We start from the raw sequence: 20,117 nt of genomic DNA on the forward strand, positions 1-20,117 counted from the left end.
GTCGAAATACAATAGGAGCAACGACGTCCACTTTCGTTCGATGTCCTCCAACTTTTTCTTACTTTCCCCCACCTTTACCGACTATGTGTCTTACGAGAATAGTTGGATCGTATCTATTAGCTACATGGAAATCTAATAGTCGCAACTTTCTGTAAAACTTTGTAATTTAATTTTCAGCGAGACCTGTACGCATTTGGCATTTTGTATCAACGGAGCAGCGAAGAGAATCTGCTTCGATTATATTACTCAAAATTTGAGTACTCGAAGCTTCGAATATTATTATTTACACCGAATAAAAATATAAATAAGTTAACAAATTAATAAAAAAAAATTATCGATTTTACGACCTTCTCGGTCGGTAAAACATTTTTGTCTACCTAAATCGGCCGTTCCGGCCCACCACGCGTCGTTGCGAACGGTCGTTGCGTCGGTGGCGACTGCCGACCGTGGTTAAATTTCGGTTCCGTCGTCAAAGCCCCCCCCCCCTCTCTCTCTCTCTCTCTCGATCCGTTCTCGAACCACAAACACGCGAACCTATCCGACCGTTCGTACCGCGCGACCCGAGATAGAACGATATTTCGACGGATTCGATTCGAATTACGACAAGTTAATATTTCATTACGCCGTTCGTCGCGGCTATCGCGCGAGTGCCCGCTCTAGGCAGCCTCTCTTGAATAATTGAACGATCGAGGAAAGCGGAATGGCGAAAGCCTGTTTCCTTTCTAGTCGAGCGCGCATCGCCGCCGCAGCCGGTACCGCTTCCGAGGGAACGGTCTTCCCGGTTCGTTTCGATACATTTCTCGTCCCGTTCTCGTTCAGTCTCGTTCTCGGACTTGGTCGCGTTCGGTGTCGCGTTATCGCGTCGCGCGTAACAAGCATCGCGCAAGGTACTCGGAAACGCGTACACCCCCTGCCAAAAGTATTAGAACACCTGCAGAATATACATAATAGAACACCTTGTTATAATTTTGTAAATTTATTACAAAGTTGATCGTATCGAATCGTAACGAGTACGTAAATATATTTTACGTTGCAATACGAATAACGCCAATTTAAATAAAAGAGAATTGAATTTTCATCTCGTCGATACGTCCCCACCGTCGTTTTTTGATTACTTAATAAAAACAATAAAACGACAAACGCTTGTAACTTAATACGATGCGATATCGCAGGCTCGCGAGCATCGCCTAAATCGAATAGAACATTACAATTTATAGTGCAATAAACAAGCCGGTGTCCCAATACTTTCGAAAAATGCTTTCATCGTGATAGCCGTTCACATTCTCGAAAAGTCGCACGGCCCACCGTTAAGCATGCGCGACCAAATCTTACGATAACGTCTCGTTGTTTGTCGATAGCAACGATAATATTTACCATCGGGTATGCTATTTGTTGATACCGTTTCCGTCGACGGTCCCAACAACGCGGTCGGTCGGTCGGTCGAACGCTTAAACGAACGTTCCGCCACCAACTTGTCGCGAGCACGGCCCTAGAAACGCAACGGGGGCTTCGTTTACCGATATTCCAACATTTTTACAAATATCGGCGCACTCCGAACAACACGCGTTTTCACCGTATCTCTTGAACATCCTACACTCGAATATGGATCTGTCGCGTACGCGGACCCCGTATTACCAAGCATCGAGGTTGTCGCGTTCGCCGTGCGTTTCCGAGACTCGCTAATGCACTTACGCTCCCCTCCAAAAGTATATATATATTAGGACATTTTCTTATTTAATATAAACTGTAGCTTTTAATATATATTAAATTAATTAATATATATTGTTTATTATCATAACCTTGACACTTTATTATTTAATATAAATCGTAGCTTTTCGTTCGGTTCAACTAATGTCTGCGAGTTTTATTATGGCATATTATTATGTACATGTGTATCAAGTTGGAAGCGTTTGTCGCAAATACGATCGGTTTTACCATTTATTGCATTCTGATGTCTTTTTTTTTCTAAAATTGCTGGATCATTAGGACGCCGAAGGAAGGCGGGATCGATTGGACGAGAGCGAAAGAATGCGATACAAAAGGAACGAGGAGAAGGAAAACCGGCAAGATCGCGGCACGTCCGCGTTAAATTCGTCGAACTCTGTTTACAACGGGCGAATGCGCGATAAAATCGTTGAAACGATATGGTTTTGTACTTTACCGAGATAGAAAAAAAAAACAGCCTCGCATGGAAGATCGGTTCGATAAAGTTCGGTCGACTCGCAGGTTGCTAAACGATTGAACTCTGAGGCTGCTGTTCAGCCGTTAGACAAGCCGAAGGTCGGTTCGGTCGGTGCGAGAAGGGGGGAAATATTCGAAAAGCGAGACCCGTTGTCGGTGTTCCCGAGCAGAACCGACAAAAGCGGACGCCGAAATTGGTCCGAGAAATAATCGAAAACGCGGCGGACGTATCGTCGAAAAGAAACTTTGATTTTTGTTTCGTGAAGTTGACGTTATTTTTATTGTAACGTTAAATGTAATATAAATACAATTTCGTAAAATGAAGTTTGAAATAAATCGAAGACGTTGTAAGAATTTCCCATCGGTTTCTTAAATTTATTCAATTTTCTGCGAGTGTCCTGATACTTTTGCGGCGGGGGGGGGGGGGGGGGGGGGATGTATACCGGGGCACACCTATGTCGTTTCTTTACCACGATTACGATCGCATGCTCCATTCGCTTCGACCAGCGACGCTCGATCAACGTCGCACCGTTGCAGACTTATTATTTATTTGCTAAATCGTCGTGACAACTATCCGTTATATTTTGAATAAATTAAATTTCTATGCACCGTCTCGTTCCATTAGGCATTCTTCCGCCTTTCTTCCGAAATTTCACCGAAATCGATCGCAATCGTTTCGATCGTTTACCGGTTCGCGCAAATTACTCTTTCTTAATTATTTTCACGGTTCGTACTCGTATTTCGAGCGCTCGGTTATCGTGTTACGGTTATCTCCCTTATTCTATCAATTTTTCTTTTGTAATCTTTTCCTTTTTTTTCGTCAACAGCACTACTTGTACGTAAGATAAAATCTGTTATCTATTATATTTTCCTGTACCGTACACATTTGCTATATCTACTACACACTATTTCTTATTTTTCTTCTCGCTTTTGCATCGTATCGTTGTACAATATTTACCGTGTACGACGCGCGACGCCTATACAAAATTTCTTTCGTTTTACTTCTTCCGTAAGAAAGGGTATATATATATAATAATAATTATTATTATTATTACTTTTATTATTATTGCTTAACGTTCATTATTTCGGTTGATTTAATAGGCGTTCATCGTTCGACAAACGCGGATAATTTTTTATTTTCAACGGCGATCGAAATGGTGGCTCGATCGATCGATCGATCGATCGATCGATCGAGAAATACCGAGCGCCGTGGATCTCGATATTCGACAACGGAGAGAAAAAAGAAGGCTAGCAGATATACTCGAGCCAACGACATCGGCATTAATTGATTGTTTGCGCGCACATACCGATGCCTCTGTTCTCGTATTCCGCTCCTCGTCTCTCTCCGCGAGGCCCGCGACGCAACGCGATAGTCCTTCTCTACCGGCGCGTCGATCATTATAGTCGACTGTAACACGCCGTAACGCTGTAACATTGTAGTAGCGTCGTAATACTGTAACATCGTAACATCGTGCTCTTACGGTTCGACGCCGCGACGCATAAATTGCGTGGCCTGGCAAATCCGCGCGCGCTACTCGGATTTGTACCTGCTTCGGAAATCGTATTCCGCGTCCATCCAGAAGCCGGCGCTATCGAAGAATACGAATCGATCGGTCGAGCTGTTTTGTACCGTCTTGTCCACAGCCGAGCACATGGTGCAACGCGACGCCGAGACAATGCTTTGCGATGGTCTAGTGCGCGATGCGAATTGCAATTTTTGACGACGACGGCGCTGCGAATTTACTATTTGTCGTACCTTTGTCACACGATCGAGAGACCGAGAGACTAAGAGAGACTAAGAGAGACTAAGAGAGACCAAGAGACCAAGAGATCAAGAGACCAAGAGATCAAGAGATCAAGAGACCAAGAGTCCAAGATACCAAGAGACCAAGAGATCAAGAGATCAAGAGTCCAAGAGATCAAGAGTCCAAGAGACCAAGAGACCAAGAAAACCAAGAGTCCAAGAGACTGAGAGACCAAGAGATCAAAAGACCAAGAGACCAAGAGACCAAGAAAACCAAGAAAACCAAGACTCCAAGAGACCAAGAAAACCAAGAAAACCAAGAGAGACTAAAAGACCGAGAGACCAAGAGACAGACAATCCTGGCATGCAGGAGTGTAGGTTAATCTCGCGTGTTGTTTCGCTACGAGCGTTAAAGATATCGAGTTTAACGTTGTTGTCGTGAAACTCAAAGTTCCAAAGTTCCGCGTACCCGTCGCGCGTTACCTCTTCCGCTAGACGACGAGAGCGACACGTGTTCCTTGCATACACGCAATAAACGAAGATACGGGGGCAGAGATCCGTGCCAGTCCCGATTCAGGCCGATAAAAAGTATCGGGTGGGTGCCGCGCGGCGGATCTGAATGAGGCGAAACGCGCGCGAAACGGACAGAGGAAGAGAAAGAGAAACGAGGAAGAGGTGCGGACGAAGAAAGAAATATTTTTGCAATATCGCGTTGAGTAATAGTTTAAACTGTAAGGAATCGTAACAATTAGCTTCAATGAATTTTAAACATTGTCAAATATTATATCGTCGGTTCTGTTTTCTCCTTCGTTCGAATACCGTGGACGCTTATTTTTGGAGGATAATTTTGTTGTTGAAAATTGTGCCTCGATGGCTAAACGATGAAATTTTAACGTTAACGTTACTTTCGTGACAAATAAAGAAAAATCATTTTGTTCCACTTTCATCTTAAACGACAAACAGAAAGCTCCGCACATACTTGTTTTTCATAATAAAATTATTTGCGAATATGTCTAAAACAATATTTCGGAAGAAAACCTTGTCCATGTTTCTCCCCAGGAAAATAAATTAATGTTTCAATGCGGTCGGATCGAACCAACGAGTATACATATTGTACAAACGATACTACTCCTGCGATCTAATTTCTGTACATGTATATTTAACAACGTGCAATAATGTAAACGTGTTACATGTGCTTACGGACAAAAGTTGAGAAACGTGTTGCACAAATGCGCGTATCGTTGGCGCAGTAAATCTCCTTAACACGGGTTCAAGATTTGTACCGTTACAGCGAAAATATTTAAATAATATATATATATATATAATATTAATAAATATTTAAATATTTAAATAAAACAATATGTACCGCGATACAAGCAATGGATCTCAATCGAAATTTCGACGACAATTCGGATAATTTTACTCCGAAAACCAAACGATAACCGCTAGAAACTCGACTATTTCCGTTCCGCGTACGTACCGGAACGTCTAATCAGTTTTCCCCACTTCTCGGTTTTAGACCTAAAAGTGCGCGCGCTTTCCTCTACAAAATCTCTGAAATTTACAGAACGATTCGTTGCAAGCAACACACCTATTACGACAAAGAAAATATCAAGTATTCTTCCAGACAGAATAATCTGTCGATTTAGACGCGTAAAAACATCGAAAGTTACGTAATAGAAGATTATCGAAACGAAGACTTTTTCTCGGCGAGACTCTCGTTTTAAAGCACTGTGTGCTGTGGGGGCACGGCGCGATGCGAAACGAGAGAAAAATAAAGTCGAGCTACGCAGTGGGCAGCAGGCAAAGACCGAGAGAGAAAGAGAGAGAGAGAGAGAGAACGACCAGATGAGAATAGAGAAAGAGGCTGGAGGATGATGTTACGAGTCGAACGGGGAGGAAAAAGACGTCGTGCACTCCGTGCAATAAAAAGGGAAAAGAAAAGGGACAGCGTAACGAAATTCGTGAGCGCGAACGTAAAGTCGAAGCGGCGGCCGCGTGTGTAAGCGCGAGCGGGAGCGCGTGCATGCGCGATTCTACGAAGAAACGACGGGAGAAACCGGGAGGGGGGAAGAAACAACATCACCGAACTCGCTTGCTCGCACGCACGCACGGTCGATCGCTCCTGCTGGCAGCCATTTTGTGCTTGCCCGCAGACTCGCGTAGTCCCTGTGCCGAGAAAGTATTGGCCGTGATTCGTTCCGAACGTACGAATTTCTTCGACCGGTGTTACAGTTTGCCGACGTTTACGCGCGCACGCAACGTTCGAGAGAGTACGAGAGAGCTCCTCCTGTTTTCTCGAACGCGCTACGCACTCTTTGTTTCGATCGACGAACCAGCGAAACGCGTTCGAACGATCTGTTCCACGCGAGAGATAATTCCTTTCTCGTTGTCGGTCGCTTCGGTTAAATCTCCTGCGACGTACAACGCGTCCGACGTTAACCACACGGGATCTCTCGAACGCTCGCTCCTTTCCCTCGATCGAACGAGCCACGTTTTCCGTTGACAACGTTGAATCGCGTCGAATTGTAATCGGACACCGAATCGCGAGACGACGCGCTCTCGTTGTCGCCGATTCGCCGCGAGCCCGGACAAAAGAATTTTTAAGAAGAAGAAGAGAAACGAACCGCCGCGTCGCCGACGTTGCATCGAATCAAAATACGGTATAAACACCCGAGTACGTATATCGGGCAGCTCGATACTATCGAGACGCGATCTCGTAAAGCACGCGACGAACGGTGCCGCGGCTGGTTTCTCGCACTCGCGTTCGAAAAATCCAACCGCGGTCGTCGCGAACAATGAGATTCCTTTGGACAGCGTCCAAGCAACTTTTCAAATCCAATCGGTAGAAAAGGTTTCTCTTCGTCGTTGTCCGGCCAACGCGCGTCGTTCGACGAGCACACGCTTTTGCGGACGGTTCAACGACGAATGGTTCTCGACCGATACTTTTCACCGCGATCGCAGATTTCTCGTGCTTTCGAAATCTCTCGGAGCCAACGGGAAAACCGTAACCGTCAATTCGGAAAGCCTGCGATATTTTTATCGCGCGATTCGTGCAGCGTGTATCGCGCATCGCCGAGGACCGATGCTCTCGACGAACAGCCAACGTCGCGTCGACAATAACGATTTAGCAATAATGTACCATGGGCAGACGATTTTATCGAACAAAGGTTATCGCTCGCGAATGCGACGATCGCCGAACGAGCGCGCGTCCAAAGGCGGCCGTTTAATCGGCATCGTATTGCAATAATACGCGTGTCCACGCGCACGGACGTGCGCGCGTCGCCTTCGTTGATCCGGGCGAACCAACCTGTAATTGCTTTACGACTGTTGTCGCGAAACGAAGCGGATAGATCGTACGCCACGCGAGAGCCGACGAATCGTGTCGCGCGCGCGCGCGCGCGTCTTTCGAACCGTTTCATTAACGAGGACGCAGACCATGGAAATCCCTGTGAACGATCGTAAAGGGCGAGTTGGGTAGAACGACGCGACAAAGTCGATGCACGTATTTGCGTTTTTCCTGTTTTCAACGCGTCAAAGAAGAGTGACAGGATCGCGCGCGCGTCGAATCGATCGCACATCTCGCGCGCGGCCGTTCTCTCGGGAAGGACAACCGTTGAAACCGCTCGTTAACGACACCTCGAGGTCGGTAACGTAGCCGTTCCACCGTTCCGTCGTTCCATCGCCCCACCAACGACGACCGCTAATTACTCTCCACGAGGATCGTTTGGGTTCACTCACCGCTCTCTCGGTTATAAACCGACAATAGCGATCGTATCGGAGCTCCGCGTATCTATCTATCTCTCTACGTGCGCGTACGCGTAAACCTCGCGTACACGTACAAGGGGGATCTTTGTGTATCGGTACGCGCGCGTATTCGGACCGTATTCTGGACAAAATATTTTTGCGCGAGGTTGCGTATCCGTGTTCGCATCTCTGGAACATCGACGCGTTCGAACAAAGGCGCAAGGACGACGGTGTACACCGATAGCAGTCCTCGAGAGAGCCGCGTTCTCGCACTTCTCTCCCGGTGCTGCAAGTAACTTCCCGCAAACATACGGTTAATGCTATGCAATTACAAGTCACGCTGCGAAACGCACCAGTCTTAAACGATCGTACTCCCGAACCATTACAACAACTTCCCAGTCGTAGCTCGTAGCTCCTAGGCTCGTGGCACGTATGGAAGGATACGTATGCGCGAGCATCGTCGGCTACGAAAGGTGGAAAATCAGCGATACGATCGACTCTCTGGCTTCTCGATGCGATCGTAGAGAGGAGAGAGAGAGAGAGAAGCGTCGTTTAAATTATTTAATAAAAACGAATTACGTCGGAGTCCATCGTGCCCAGATACCTTAACGTTCGAAAGTTATTTTGATATAATTATTTAATATATTATAATATCATTATTTAATATAATATTAAATTAAAAAATAGATTTCAGAAATATTTTCACGAACCGTTGATCCTCGAGAGCTTCGTGGGACACGGTCGGTCAAACGTTTACGCCGATTTAAAAAAATCGAGCACCGGCTATAAAAATATCTTTAGATATTATCAGAAATTTACAGACGCGACATTCAATGTCGAGAACGCGATTATCGAGAGAAACGGTCCTAAAATGCTGCAGTTGCAACTGCTAGATACAAGACGCGCGTGGAGGTGGAATCCTACAGACCCAAGATCATACGTACACACCTTCGAAGGCTGGCATGCGATGGGACAGAGGATCGAATTCGTTGCGACGTTGCATCGTTTTTGAAATACAATGCCTCTCCGCGGGGACAAAACCGCGCGCAGAAATCTCGGCATCCTTTCGCTGTCGAATACCGTTTTGGCAAAACTTTGTGCTCCCGTGGTCTTAGCGAAATTAGTTTTCGTATATTTTCCTCGGTTAAGCGTGAACCGAGCTTACGACTCGAAAATACTCGAAGAGCGTTGCTTTCAACTTGGCCTTATTCGAGTGCAAACTGAAACCTATCGATCACCCTCCGAACTCGAAAGCCCCTAATTTCGAAGGACGACAAAGCGTAGACTCCGTTCGGAGCTGTATCGGGGAAGGACGGATATCGAAAGAAAGAGCAAATATCTTTGACTACCGGCGGTTTCGGCTGAAACGGGGCGCAGAAGTGATACGCGCTTCGTACCGTAAAATACAGTGGCCCACAAAAGTGTTCGTACACGTTCTAAAACGCGATAACTTTTTTAATACTGGACCAAGCGACTTGAATTTTTTTTTAGATGATAGAGAGACTAATATACTAGACAATGACTAAAATGTTTTTCCTCGTTTTTTAACTTCTTCGTCCGAGCCTATAACGAAAATTTTAAAAACGTCTTTCGTACATCTCGATAACTGCATATGCATGCTGAAAATTTTATCGAAATCGGTCGACGTTGTTACGAGTTACGATAACTTAAAGATGGCAAAAATCTGTAAGAAATCTGCAGTTTTTTCAATCTTTCAACGCCTGCAGCTCGACTCTCGGTAAACCGATTTCGATCAAATATTATGTCAATTTATTTATTTTTTTGTGACGGGGAGTCATTCCAAGTAGTATCATCATCATCGTCCGGTAGAGTAGTCCCCCTACCGTCTAAAAAATATTCGTGCAACTTGTTCCAGTTTTGAAAAAGTTATCGCGGTTTGAAAATGTGTACGAACACTTTTGTGGGCCACTGTACGTAAAATCGGTACGAAAAAAGACAAGACAGCAAACGGTTTGCTACGGGTACAACGCACAACTACATAAAGCTAAGACTATGGACAGAGTCGAGAGAGTGTGTGCGCGCGACACGTATTACGTTCGCGTACCGGCTTCGCTTTTGCCGCGAGACTCTAGGCTACTCGCTAGGAGAGGCGAGCGGAGACGAGGAGCGACGAGGAGCGACGAGGAGAGGCGGGGCGAGCCGAGGCAAGCCGAACCGAAGAGGGCCCGAGTGAGAAGGACAGAGGTGGGGCGGGGCGAGGCAAGGCGCGGCGAGGCGAGGCGAGGCGAGGCGAGTCCGAGTCAAGTCGAAGCGCATACACTCGGACTACGAGCACGCACACATGCTGCAACACCGCAACGGTCAAGTGGTGGCTACTATATGTATAGTGTATGGCGCACGATATAAGCTCGCGCACAGGGTCGCGTTCGTCTCTACTACATCGCACAAGTACGCACGCACGCACTCCATAGTACGATCGACGGAAGTACAGGCTCCTTACCATTGTGCGCGCGTATCGACGACTAGACGTACACACGCTGGTCGAATTCAGCCATTCTCGAAGCGTGTATCCTTGTTCCGATACGGTCCGTCTATCGGTCGTACGAACGAATCCGTCGATGGCGATGCATTCCACAAGGTAATCCAGTTCCGAGGAAGATAATCAATTTTCCGTGGATGTCGAGCGTCGCCGAGTGTCTCGTGACACGCGGCAAATTCACCTCACGACCCTGTTCCCACGCACGTACACGTACATGCGCACGCACACAGAGTCCGTCGCACTCGCGGCCGTACTCGTGCTCGTAACGAATCACTCGATCTCAATGCTGCATCGTTCGCGACAATTAAATACGCGTTGCACGCCGTTGCGTCGCGCGTCCTACGTGGAATCGGACCGAATCGGAGTCGAGTCCGTTTATCCCAGAAACTTTTTCGGCAATGGTCGATCGATTCCGTTCTGGTACACGTTCACTCTCACTCCGTTGATTCACCTTCGTCTCTTTTCCGTATCTCGTGCACTCGATATACGCGCGGGCGCACACACACGCACGCACACAGAGACACCGACCGACACACGAACGAACGAACAAACACACACGCACACAACACACGTTCCGCGTACGTGTTCCCCTTCGAACGTTGCACTTAATCTCCTTCAAGATCCGTTTTATCTCTTAACGCGAATAGATCACGAGCAAACCACTCTTTTCGTTACACTCGGTAAACTCGAACAACCGACGACACAGAGAGACAGAAGGAGAAGCGTTCGCTCGTTTGCTCGCGAACGCGTACGTAGCACCTTTCTCGGTGTGCCACGGAGAATATGAGTTGGTTGTATATTCGGTGCACAAGTTCTCCTTTCTCGACGCCACAACGAGAATCGTTTGAAGCTCCTATGGATCCGATCCTATCCGAAAGGCGCTCTCTCGCTCGCTCTTTCTCTCTCTCGCTCGCTCGCTCGCTCACTCGCAGTCTCTCTCTCTCTCTCACACACACACTCTCTCTCTCTTCTCTCTCTCTCTCTCTCTCTCTTTCCCCCTCGGCAAGCTCCCCTGGCCTCCAAACGACCAAACAGATATCCTGGCTAGGAATTCACGAAGCTCGCGACACGCGATCGACGAGCATTATTCGCGCGAATACCGATACGTTCCGACGACACTCGCTACAAGTAGAATACACAAAACACAGCGAACGGGCCGATGCTAATACCAACACAGAAACGAGCATGCCCGTGCGCACTCGTTCGTTTGTTCGTTTGCTCGCGCGCTCATCTTCCGATGCACGCGCACACACAAGATACAGAGGTAGAGGTATCGAGAAAGACGCGAACAGAAGGATGGAAAAGGTACGAGGACTACGGGCAACGGCGATGCGAGGAGGAAGGGGACGGTGACAGAGCGAGAACGAGGTTCGGCGCGAGCGGGAGGGAGAGAGAGAGTGAGATATGTGGATGGACTGGGGGAGAAGGATGGAAAGAGAAGGAGAGACAGAAACGGTGAGTGAAAGAGGGAGGGAGAGAGAGAGGATACTCACAGCGAGAAAGAGAAAGAGAAAGACGTTTGCACGCAGCACCCTGTGCGTCTCTATCCGACAGCGGTAGCAGCAGCGGCAGCGGCAACTATCGAGGATACGATTATCATGCGTACTCTCTCTCTTTCTTGATGTTCGCACTGGGCGACTCTGTTTTCAGTGTTTGCGTTCGCGAGCGTGTCCGCCGGTGTTCGACTGTCCCGAATCGGTGGGTTTGGTTTCGATCGCGGCACTCTCACAATCGCGCATCGAACACAGGCTCGTACGGTACGCGTCGAGACGAGTCGTGTCGTCTCTCGTCTCTTGTCTCTCGTCTCGTCGTCTTGTTCGGGTTCGGTTTCGGCCGACGCCGCGCCGCGAGAAATACACAAACTTTCTTTCCAAAATGTCTCGCGGTTCTCGCGCACCGGCACACCGCGACCTTCTCGAGGCGACACCGTGGTACTTCGACGACGCGAGCACTCGGTTCCCCTAACCAGGAAATTCAGGGATTTCTAGTTTCCGAGGAGTAAAGAAAAAACCCAGACACCGCACCTCCCTTGTCAGAAAGCACTCACGGCAGACCGCAACACATGGCTACGGGCCTCCACCAAGATCGGCCGTTCCCGACCGTGTTCGGGCAACTTCGGACAGGGCCGTAGTCGTCGCGCCAATCGCCACTACACTCGACGAAACCAGTCGTCGCGTCGCGAAATCGTCGTCTATCGTTGCGCGAACATTCTCGCGGATCGTTTCAACGTTTCGCCGTCAGGATCCGTCGCCGGACCGGAACGATTCGTCGTCGAGCACGGAAATGCCTTTTATCTCGGTACGATTCTTCTTTCGCTCGTTCTTCCCGTTCTCTGTTCCCCGCGTTCGTGCGTTATCGATGGGAACGCTCGTAAGGGGTCGCTGCAAGAAATAAACGTTCGGTCGATCGATCGATATCTCCGAATTTTTCTTTTTTACCGATCTTCCTCGAACAACCGATTCGACGTCGTTACCGCGTATTATTCGTCGAAAGGTCGAAAGGTTACGCGCGTTTCGACTTTGCAAACAACAAAAAATTTCGCAAGGGATGGTAAAAAGTGATCGAAACGAGAAATAAGAGAGGCTATAAAGTATGTACAGGTTTTTGTACGGAGGAGAAAGAATTCTGTGCCGGGAAAGGGGCTCCCGATCTCGAGTTTCCGGCGATGGGCAACCGTTAGAAGCAGGCCGAGGGTTCTGCACAGGCGTCCTCCGTCGTCTTCCACCGAAGGCCGTGTGCGCCGTGTCAGCCGTGTGGTTGTGGTGTCACGGTGAGCGTGGCAAAACCCGGAAAGAAGAAAAGAAGCCGAAGGAGCTTGAAGAAATACGAAGGAGCACGAACGAGCCCGAAGGAGCTGCAAGACCTAACCTTCAACTCCCTCCGTCTCTTTCGCAGTCTTTCTCCCTCTATTTCTCGCCGAAACCAGAAGCAGCCCTGCTCCGTCGGCTTCGTCCTGTACACCGTATGCACATGTATGCGTGTACATCTAAACAAAACTGCCCTCTCTCTCTCTCTTCCCTTCTCTCCGTCTCTCTATCGCTCTCTACCCTCCCGTATTCTCGGCCCATCGTCGTCATTCGCAGCATCTTTTAAACCGAACCGCGGAGCTTGCCACAACCGATCGGAGAATCGTCGCCGAGTTTACAAATGTTTTCGGCAATCCCGAGAGTCATCGCACGCGCGATCATTCGTTGTAAGCTCCGTTCGACTCGCAACCGGTTTACAAAATAAGCGCCATTACCCTAGACATTATATCCGATACGGAACATTTTCCTTTGCTTTCGCAATTTCATCGTTTCTATTTCTTTTATTCGCATCGTGTTTCCTCGTCGCAACCTTCTCTCTCCCCCTGTATCATGCCACTTCAACCCTTGCTTCATTCTGCTGCTCCCGTTCTCCTCTCGCTGTTCACTGTTCGCACGACTCTCTATCTACCTCGAAGCTCAAGTTCTCTCTCTCTCTCTCTCTCTCTCTCTCTCTCTCTCTCTGCTCCCCTCCCACAGTTTCTGTCCATCTCTATCTGTGAAGCACGCACGCGCACATACGACCACGCTCGAGCACCATCTCTTTCTCTTCGGCGATTCTTAGTTCCCATAATGAACCGTACGACGTGGTTCGTGGTTAAGAGCAAATGGACGTGGCAGTTTCCCCGTCCCATTAATAATAGCTTTAGAGGAACTTGACCTTTTAAAGCCTTCAGTCGAAACTATCGTCGAAATCCATTTCGTGGCGATTCTTTCGCAACGTTGCTCCATCGATCTTTCCGAGTTTATATTTTCAGACGATGCGAAACGAATAGCGAATCGACGCGATATAATTATGTATCGCGCTATCTAATCTTTCCGAAGGAAAGCGTTCTATCTCGTTCCCAAATTTGATTGCACGTTGCCGTGCCTTATCGAGGCGCGTCCACGCGATTAAAGAATCGCGGAAAGCGATTTGTTTTCCGCCTTAATTACTTGCTGTATACACGCCGATATATACGTATACAATATGTCCCCTATATTTCAAACTATTTGATGACATCTAGAGACAATTTCGAGCGCATTTCCAAGACCGGCCCTTCGCTGTCTCGACAAAGTAACCGGTAAAGCCTCGTTAGAAGATTTATACATAATACAGAATTCAGACGAAAGACGAAACCATCGGGGCGGATATGCGAAATTTAAAGTTCCCAACGTATCCATTTTATTCATATTTTTCGGGAGAAAAATTTCGTCTCGAAACGATGTCCTATTAATGTTCATCATCGTTCGTATACACGCGCGTACATGCACAGAATCTTTGTTGTTGCTCGCGACGCTGTTGCGTGCAACGTACGATACACGGTGGATCATCTAGAGGCGACTGTACGCAACGGAAGCTAAACTGCGTAAACGGCGCGAACGTTGGGCAGCGGCCCATCTCGTATTCTCGTACGGGACTCGTACGAGACGGCTCTAATAAAACAACGCTCGACGTTCGAAAACTTGTTTCTTTCGATCTGATCCGCGACAGATTTACGAGAACGGTGGAAATCGACCGGGTTCCAAGAGGAACGTGTTGCCACTTGTTTACCATGTTCGACTTCCTTCCTCGAGATCGCAGAAACGAGTAATAAACCGAGTCGAAATCGTCGGTCGGAACTTTTGACACGGGTGAAGCGCAAACGAAAAGCCGACCCCCTGTCAACGAATCGATAGCCGGATGGGCGTGGTCTCGTCGATCTTCGCGGATACTATTACGAACGTTAAATCTCCCGATGTCGACGGATATTCGAACTCGAAAGATTTAGTCCCCTCTCTCGAGAGAGAGACCCGTGCTCGAACAGGTTTCAAAGTATCGCGTCGCCCGGAACGACGACAATCGAAGCGGACGCGTTGCAATCGAAACTGGCAGAGCGACGCCGGCGATTCCCTAACGCGAAATTCGTTTGATCGGTGAACCAGTTTCGTTCTTGTCTCCTCGTCGATTCTTGTTCCATGTCGAATTCAAACCTCGATCGATGACCACCGCCCCTGCACACGCAGAAAACACAGGGGGCACGGAGGACGCGAAAGCCGTTACCAAAGTTATCAGTTACCAGTTACCACCCCGTCCCATCGGCGTTTACGTCGCGCAAACTATGCCCGTGTGTTTACTTTCCTCGACCGAAACGGCGAACCAGTTACAATTTTCTATCTCGACCCGAGAGCTTCCCGTCTACTTTCTTCGCTACTTACCACCCGTCGGTCTCCCCGGCCGTTTCGTTTCGTTTCGCACGGCTCGTTATTCCAGCTCCCTAATTTAGAGCTAGCATCCAGAATCCAGAATACTCGAGAATGCGACATTTTGTCGGTTTCGCTCGGCCGGTTGTCTCCTAGCCTCGCGATTTACATAGTTCTAATCGAGTCGATCGACGGTCGAGGATATTTGGTAGAATTAAAAGCGAAGCAACGGAAGAGACGTACACGATCGCGATCACGGGCTAAAGATATCTACAGGTCTGCAGGGAGTAAGGGAACGTGGAACAAGGAGCATAGTACTCGCAGCATGTGGTCTCTCGTCAAATCCTTTCTTGATTCTTTTTCACCGGTTTCTCCGTTTCTCCGTTTCTCCCCTCTAGTTGTGTTCCGTTTCTATTCACAATCTATCTCCGCGCAGCAATTTCGTGCTCTTGTTCTTATTGCTCGGACCGAATTTCCCTCCGGGGTTTCAACTTGCTGCCTATCGCATCCATATACCCATACCCGTGCGGCACGCCAGCGCGTTCACACTCGCGATAGTTGCAAATATTAACAACAATTATTTTACGACCTTTCGAGCGAACACTTGACGACCTTGTCGATCGTAAAGCTGTTCGCTCGACCCGATACGAAAAGTCAATTTTCGCCAACGATGGATAACGATGTTCGATTTGAAGCAAAATCGAATTATCCGTTGTCGAGAAGGTAAAAAAATGCGAAGATCCTTCTTGATAGTAGTCAACGCTAATTCTCGCTCGCGGTGAATAACCGCGCGAATAATCACACGAAACGGCAAAAAGTATCGATCGAAACTGGCAACGCTGTCATTAGAACAAAAAGTGAAATGCACGATGATGATCGAACGTTGAACGAATCGACAACTGTACAACAAGAATTACGAACCAATCGACGACGATCGAGTTCGAAAATTGTACATTAACGCACCTCTTTTCTGTAATCCTGTATATATATATATATATATATATATATATATATATATATATATATATATGTAAATTATAACGTATCGCCGTGCAGTTCGATGGGAGTAAAATCGGGGGGAAAAAAAATGGTATCGTTAGGTTCCGAATATTGTGGTTACGTTACTGAAGAACTACCCTCTGGCGGTACTATTCGACGAGTTGCTAGGATACACCCTTGGCTCGAACCCCCACTGTTAGTCTGTCAGTATTCGTTCAACTACTTTTACTTTATATCTCTAAGGACTACACCATCGATGGACTCTGCTCGAACCAAATCTCCAGTGTACACTTCCTGCCACCTATTCCCTCGAAAATGCTACCGAACTCCTGTCAAAAGTACTACACGGTGTAGCAGGTTACATTATGTATCGATTCGAATAATAAAACATGTTTTATCAGGCAATTTGACCGATTCACGATATTCTCGTAATTTCTTATACCCTACGATATTAGTTCCCCTCCCCCTCCATCTGCTATTTTATTCGAATTCGTGTTACTCGTTCGACGCAACCGATAGACAGACGCTTTTATCGAGGGAATCGAAGGATCGGTGAGAAAATTCTGGCTCGGAGGGGCCATTCGAGACGGTTGCCTCTACCATCTCTCTAGCGAAAACAATCGAGCGGGTAGTTTAGGTACCGTAAATAACCGTAACCCGTTGATTCGATTGTGTTTCCGATGAAAATTATTTCTGACATTTCTGACACGAATGCGTATTCGTTCGTCCAATCGTCCGATAGTTTCTCGCAGCAGTCGTGTGGCAGTTCCGAATTAGGCTTCGGAAACGAGATTCCGGTACGTTCAAATATTTCGAATGGAAATATAAAATTCTGTTTGAATCGTTGAAACGGCAGGCATAATAATAATAAACCTACGGGTTGCTTGTTTTTCGCCAAGCTACGCGTACATGTGTACACACGTATATGCGCATGTGTGCGTGTCAGCGTTCGCGACACGCATATACGTATACATATATATATACATATATACGTATGTACGGTTCTGTGTACGTATCGCGTACGCGTGTATTTAATACAATTACGTTATACGGTTGACTTATCCTTAATAGTCGTGTCGCTTGTCGAATCAAATTGAACACGCAAACGAAAACGAGCCTTACCGTTCTTCTCGAAGGACCGGAAATTGCCTCGGAGTTTCCGGTGGTGACATCTTCCGCACTTAACACGAACTTTTCTTCCAAATACGTACCGGTTTACTCAGCAACCGGTACTAACCCTGAACACAATATAATAACTACATATCACGCACTGAAAACAATCGTTTCGTTGCCGCACTATTAGGAGATCGCAACGATTCGACGGAAAACTGTTCAAATACGAAGATTGTGTAACTTCCGAGCGAAATCAATCGTAAATACACGCACAAAATGGCAACTCACAAACCTATCGCCTCTGTGCGTTTACAGAACTGCCGTAAACACTTCGTAGTCAAATCGACGACTTTGTATTCGTACAATCTTTTCATTTCGCGTAAATATCTCCTAGAAGAATTTTAATCGCTTAAATTACGAATATTATTTTTACAATAAATTTCATCGCTTCGACGTTCTCGACGCGTGCGAGAGACCCGAATCGTAATTGCGTCGTACATCGAAATTGACTAGGGCGATCGAAATCCGGTAATCACCGACCAAAGCGCCATCACTGTCATGGCCTTTTCCTGTTCACGCTTACTCCAGTGAAGACGTGAACGTAAGTTGTGCGGTAAGAAATTCGGATGTTACTCGAATTTTTCTGCCGGTCGTGTGATCAAAATTATTTTCAAACCGTGCTAAATCTACGAAGATTTTCAGTGATTCCAATTGTTTTTTACAAACCGAAACGTACGAATCGAAAGGTTTACTATAGTTCGGGGTAACCACATGGCCACATGTCTCCACGGTTTTCATAGATCTCGTTATATCAACAACCCGTTGAAAAAGTGTTCGTACGAACAAATTTTGATCGGGGACTGAATTGTTTCTCGCATTGTGATCTTTACAAAAGTTCTACGTTAACAACGTTGATCCTTCAAAGTTTCTAGTCCGGTTATACGAATTTGGTATCTACATTTTTATACAGAATACATTTTGTTCACTGACATCTGACATAAAGAAATTTTATAAAGGAGTTCTCGAACCTGTTGGAAGAACGTTGCTCCAAATGTGACAACATTTCTGTTTATTTCATTTCATTACACCGTTGATACGCAGCAAGCTTCCCTTCTATTTATCTTCTACGCTGTACACTACTCTTAAGCTGAGATTTAGACTTCATAAGTTATTGCGTACAATTAAAACATGTGTATCTGTTACAGACAAACCATGGCAGATATGGAAACGTTCGACGACGTAGTGGTTTCCACTGCGACAGCCTTACAAGTTACGCTTTCAGCCGAACTACCAGAAATCAAGTTGTTTGGTCGATGGAACTGCGACGACGTACAAGTAAACGATATGTCGTTACAAGATTATATTGCCGTCAAAGAGAAGAATGCAAAGTATTTGCCACATTCTGCCGGTCGTTACGCGGCGAAACGATTTCGGAAAGCTCAGTGCCCCATAGTGGAACGCCTTACAAATTCGTTGATGATGCACGGTAGAAACAATGGCAAGAAGTTGATGGCCGTAAGAATTGTAAAGCACGCGTTTGAAATTATTCACCTCCTTACGGGTGACAATCCTCTTCAAGTAAGTAGTATGTTTAATTCGCTCTACGTATCTTTTGCGAACGTATGCTAACTCGTTTAACTTATTTCATTCAGGTTCTTGTAACTGCGATTATCAATTCAGGACCAAGAGAAGATTCTACGCGTATCGGCCGTGCTGGTACAGTTAGGAGACAGGCGGTGGACGTATCTCCGTTGAGACGTGTCAATCAAGCAATCTGGTTATTGTGTACCGGTGCTAGGGAAGCTGCTTTCCGTAATATCAAAACAATCGCGGAATGCCTAGCCGATGAACTTATCAATGCTGCGAAAGGTTCGTCGAATTCGTATGCGATCAAAAAGAAGGATGAACTCGAACGTGTTGCAAAGTCTAATCGATAAACACCATTTTTTCGTAAAAATATACAAATAAATGTTCCACCTTTGAACAAAATTTTCTCATTACAATTCATTCCTATCGTTAGAAATTTTGATTCAATGATAGGATACGTAATTCATTTAATGCGAGAGTTCTAACGAATGACCGAAGATGTCCTCCCTCTGATGGGAGTGGGGGGCGACCACTATCGTCGCCCCCTCCCGGCGACCGCCGTGTCCAGGGCGGGAGCCCTTGGCACCTCTTTGTGCGGTCGCCGTGACAGAGCGGTGCGGGGCGCGGCCTCCCGCACCGTCAAATTAACATCATGATTTGAGGGGGGAGGACTTAATCTAACCCCGGGACGCGGCCGGCCATCCCATGGTGGCCGGCCAGGCGAGGGAGAGCCGCGGTAGTGTTCTTAAGAGTTCCCGTGGCTCCCCCGTTAATCGCCAGCGCCCTAGGTCGCCGTGGGGGTTTTAGCGGATCAAACCTCGCACTACCCCTGTCCCGCACCCCCCGGGCGGGGCAGGGGTGCCTGGCCAGCAGATTTCCCCCACGTAAAAAAAAAGAAAAAAAAAAGAGTTCTGACGAATGTTGTTCGATCCCATTAATGTTTATTCACCTATAATCTATGGGATATAATACTACTGTGTCAACCACCGTGTTATCAGCTGGGTATTAGAAAGCATTCGTTGCTAGCTTAAATCGTCTACACGGGCGGCCGAATGACAAT

The 20,117-nt window shown here is 47.0% G+C and overlaps 2 protein-coding genes across 6 annotated transcripts in view; one reads left to right on the forward strand and one right to left on the reverse strand.

Annotated features, from left to right (window-relative positions):
• LOC117221386 (uncharacterized) overlaps nt 1-17,798 on the reverse strand; it is a 33,641-nt gene extending 15,843 nt beyond the window's left edge. The window contains exons 1-2 of one of the 2 annotated variants that reach the window (XM_033472309.2): nt 17,480-17,798; nt 10,134-12,553 (exon numbers count right to left, since the gene is read on the reverse strand). The gene's annotated coding sequence lies outside the window, so the exon portion shown is untranslated. The remainder of the gene's footprint in view (nt 1-10,133; nt 12,554-17,479) is intronic. The other variant, XM_033472308.2, reaches the window with a different exon arrangement.
• A 177-nt stretch (nt 17,799-17,975) lies between these two features.
• RpS5a (ribosomal protein S5a) lies at nt 17,976-19,459 on the forward strand. 4 transcript variants are annotated; one of them, XM_033472314.2, is made up of 3 exons: nt 17,976-18,071; nt 18,676-19,048; nt 19,123-19,459. In XM_033472314.2, exons 2-3 carry the CDS (start codon nt 18,683-18,685, stop codon nt 19,405-19,407), a joined length of 651 nt encoding a protein of 216 aa, XP_033328205.1. In that variant the 5' UTR covers nt 17,976-18,071; nt 18,676-18,682; the 3' UTR covers nt 19,408-19,459. The 4 variants fall into 4 exon arrangements, with proteins under 4 accessions (XP_033328205.1, XP_033328204.1, XP_033328207.1 ...); XM_033472313.2 differs by having other exon boundaries at nt 17,981-18,083; XM_033472316.2 differs by lacking the exon at nt 17,976-18,071 and adding an exon at nt 18,085-18,202.
• Nucleotides 19,460-20,117: the final 658 nt, after the last annotated feature.

This window comes from Megalopta genalis, unplaced genomic scaffold, assembly GCF_051020955.1.
Source record: "Megalopta genalis isolate 19385.01 unplaced genomic scaffold, iyMegGena1_principal scaffold0037, whole genome shotgun sequence".
Taxonomy (NCBI): Eukaryota; Metazoa; Arthropoda; class Insecta; order Hymenoptera; family Halictidae; genus Megalopta; species Megalopta genalis.